The sequence below is a fragment of the Amphimedon queenslandica genome, unplaced genomic scaffold (assembly GCF_000090795.2).
Source record: "Amphimedon queenslandica unplaced genomic scaffold, v1.1 AMPQUscaffold_8181_Cont19873, whole genome shotgun sequence".
NCBI classification, from domain to species: Eukaryota; Metazoa; Porifera; class Demospongiae; order Haplosclerida; family Niphatidae; genus Amphimedon; species Amphimedon queenslandica.
This window is the reverse complement of record NW_003551540.1, coordinates 1-2,399: the sequence shown is the minus strand read 5'-3', so window position 1 is coordinate 2,399 and position 2,399 is coordinate 1. Positions and strand designations below refer to the sequence as shown.

Genomic DNA, 2,399 nt, shown 5'->3' with positions numbered 1-2,399 from the left:
GTTGATACAGATCCATTGTGCCAGACACTTCAATACTTGAGTGATCCAGCAGTTTATAAAGAGGATCAACCTCCTTTAGAGTAGGTAGTACTTGGAGTACACTTTGGTAATAAAGAGAGGGAGGTATGAAGCCTTCGTAACTGGTTATGTAGCTTTGATAGTTCACTCTCCATCCAACTCTGGATTTAAAAATAAATAATAGTCATCAGTTACTTCTGAGTTTGGTGGGACCCTGTAAAGACCCTGTACTTAGTACAGTGGTTTTGGCTCCATTTTTGAGTAACTTTAAAAATTCGTAAAAAATCAATTTTGATTAGAATCAGCTCAAACTTTCTACACAACATAAGAACATATACATGTACATGTATGTATCAGATAAAGTTATAAAAACAGAGAATTCTCACTTTTTCATTTTTGGCAAAATTTGGCCAAAACCCTGTACTACAGTACAGGGACTTTGGTCCAGTTTTTGAGTAACTTTTAAAATTCATAAAAAATCCAATTTTGATCGGAATTAGCTCAAACTTTCTATACAACATAAGTACATGTATATGCATCAGAAAATGTACTAAAAATGGAGAATTCTCACTTTGTCATTTTTGACAAAATTTGGCCAACGACCCTGTACTATAGTACAGGGACTTTGGCTCCATTTTTGAGTAAATTTAAAAATTTCTTAAAAATTTAATTTTGATCAAAATCAGCTCAAACTTTCTACACAACATAAGTACATGTACATGCATCAGAAAATGTAATAAGAATGGAGAATTTTCACCTTGTCATTTTTGACAAAATTTGGCCAACGACCCTGTACTATAGTAAAGGGACTTTGGCCCCATTTTTGAGTAAATTTAAATATTTGTAAAAATCTAATTGGAATCCATTTAAACTTTCTACACAACATCAGTACATGTATATGTATCAGATAAAATCATAAAAACAGAGAATTCTCACTTCATCATTTTTAGTAAAATTTGGCCAATAACCCTGCACTATTATGGTACAGGGACTTTGGTATGATTTTTGAGTAACTTTAAAACTTCATAAAATATCCAATTTTGATCGGAATCAGTTCAAACTTTCTACAACATAATTACATGTACATGTATCAGATAAAATTACAAAAACGAAGAATTTTCTTTCTTTAAGTTTTGGAAAAAAATTGAACTCAATTTTTGAGTAGCTTTAAATGTTCATAAAAATCCAATTTTATGATTGAAATCCATTCAAGCTTTCTACATAACATACACGTAAGTACATGTACATGTATCACTAAATTCTTTCCCAGTAAGCACATAATACATTGGCACATGTACTCATTAGTACTCACTATTTCTCTAAGTGATATATTATCTTTGTTAGATAAAGAGTCCAATATTGTGAGTGGCTTTGATAATCCACCAGTATACACTAAAGGTAGAGCAACATCTTCACTGGCACATGAAACCTTGAGAGAGAGAGGGAGGGGGGAATAGGAGAAAGGTAGAAGGTTTTTACTTTTTTAAGCCTTTGATTTAACTTTCTCAAACGTGTTGCATCTTCAGCAATTGGCTCTTTATTTCTAAAAAATAAATTAATCAAAGAATACTACTTGCCATTAAAAATTACTCATAAATGTACATGTAGTAGCATTAGCATTATATGCACGTACAGGTAGTACATTTTACATGTAGTAATTTTGGCTTTAAAAATATTATTCACCTATTACATTATTGAGCATACACATCAGGCAGTCATTGGCAAATTCCAACCACTAGTACTATAACAATACATGTACGTGATGTACTTCCACTACATGAATTCTTAAACATACTTTATCTTATATTCCAGTGCCTCCCCATAAACCTGAAGATCAGATAGCAATTGAACCTGGCCGTCAAGAGCATCAGATAATATTAATAACTGTAATGAGGTCACATGATACAAAAATGGGAGGGGCCTACCTGTCGCTCCAGCTGGAGTATGTGAGCTTTTAATAAATTGGCTCGTCTCTCACTAAAATTCTCAACTGACATCTCCTTTATTAATTGAGTGTAGTCAATCCTACTTCAAAAGTAATAATAATAATTTATTTTATGATACTTTAAAGTTTCTAGCTCTGATTTCAAGGAAGCATTTTCTTTCTTTAGCACCTAAAAAGGAATACAGAATTTCTCTTAGCTATAAAACCATTTACTTCACAAGAAGAGCAAGTTCCATGTGACTGAGCATGTTTCCTGTGAGAAGACATTAGGTACATGATAGTCTACGGAGATATCACAAAATACAATTTAAGCCCCGCCCCTATTACGTTGCCATGCGCCATGCATGAACTGAACTAGTCTCGCGTAGCCAGCCCCTCCCTCAACGGGAGGGTCTGGTCGAATGAGTGTAGATCGTTCGTTCTACTTCACCCCAAA

General features: G+C 33.6%; 1 protein-coding gene across 2 annotated transcripts; it reads right to left on the bottom strand.

The window, feature by feature from the left end:
* Positions 1–12: 12 nt before the first annotated feature.
* On the bottom strand, positions 13–2,316 carry LOC109591439 (uncharacterized). 2 transcript variants are annotated; one of them, XM_020007170.1, is made up of 7 exons: positions 2,177–2,316; positions 2,083–2,132; positions 1,944–2,043; positions 1,814–1,869; positions 1,498–1,561; positions 1,331–1,447; positions 13–179 (listed from the first exon to the last, which is right to left on the bottom strand). In XM_020007170.1, exons 1-7 carry the CDS (start codon positions 2,237–2,239, stop codon positions 66–68), a joined length of 564 nt encoding a protein of 187 aa, XP_019862729.1. In that variant the 5' UTR covers positions 2,240–2,316; the 3' UTR covers positions 13–65. The 2 variants fall into 2 exon arrangements, with proteins under 2 accessions (XP_019862729.1, XP_019862728.1); XM_020007169.1 differs by having other exon boundaries at positions 1,814–1,902; positions 2,177–2,315.
* Between the last annotated feature and the right edge of the window lie 83 nt (positions 2,317–2,399).

Excerpts from the sequence above, each read along its gene's own strand:
- LOC109591439 (XM_020007169.1), bottom strand. The coding sequence starts at position 2,239 with ATGTACCTAATGTCTTCTCACAGGAAACATGCTCAGTCACATGGAACT. Across the intron at positions 1,903-1,943 it reads TACTCCAGCTGGAGCGACAG|TTATTAATATTATCTGATGC; the intron begins GTAGGCCCCTCC and ends ACCTCATTACAG. Across the intron at positions 180-1,330 it reads ATATATCACTTAGAGAAATA|AGTTGGATGGAGAGTGAACT; the intron begins GTGAGTACTAAT and ends TTTTAAATCCAG.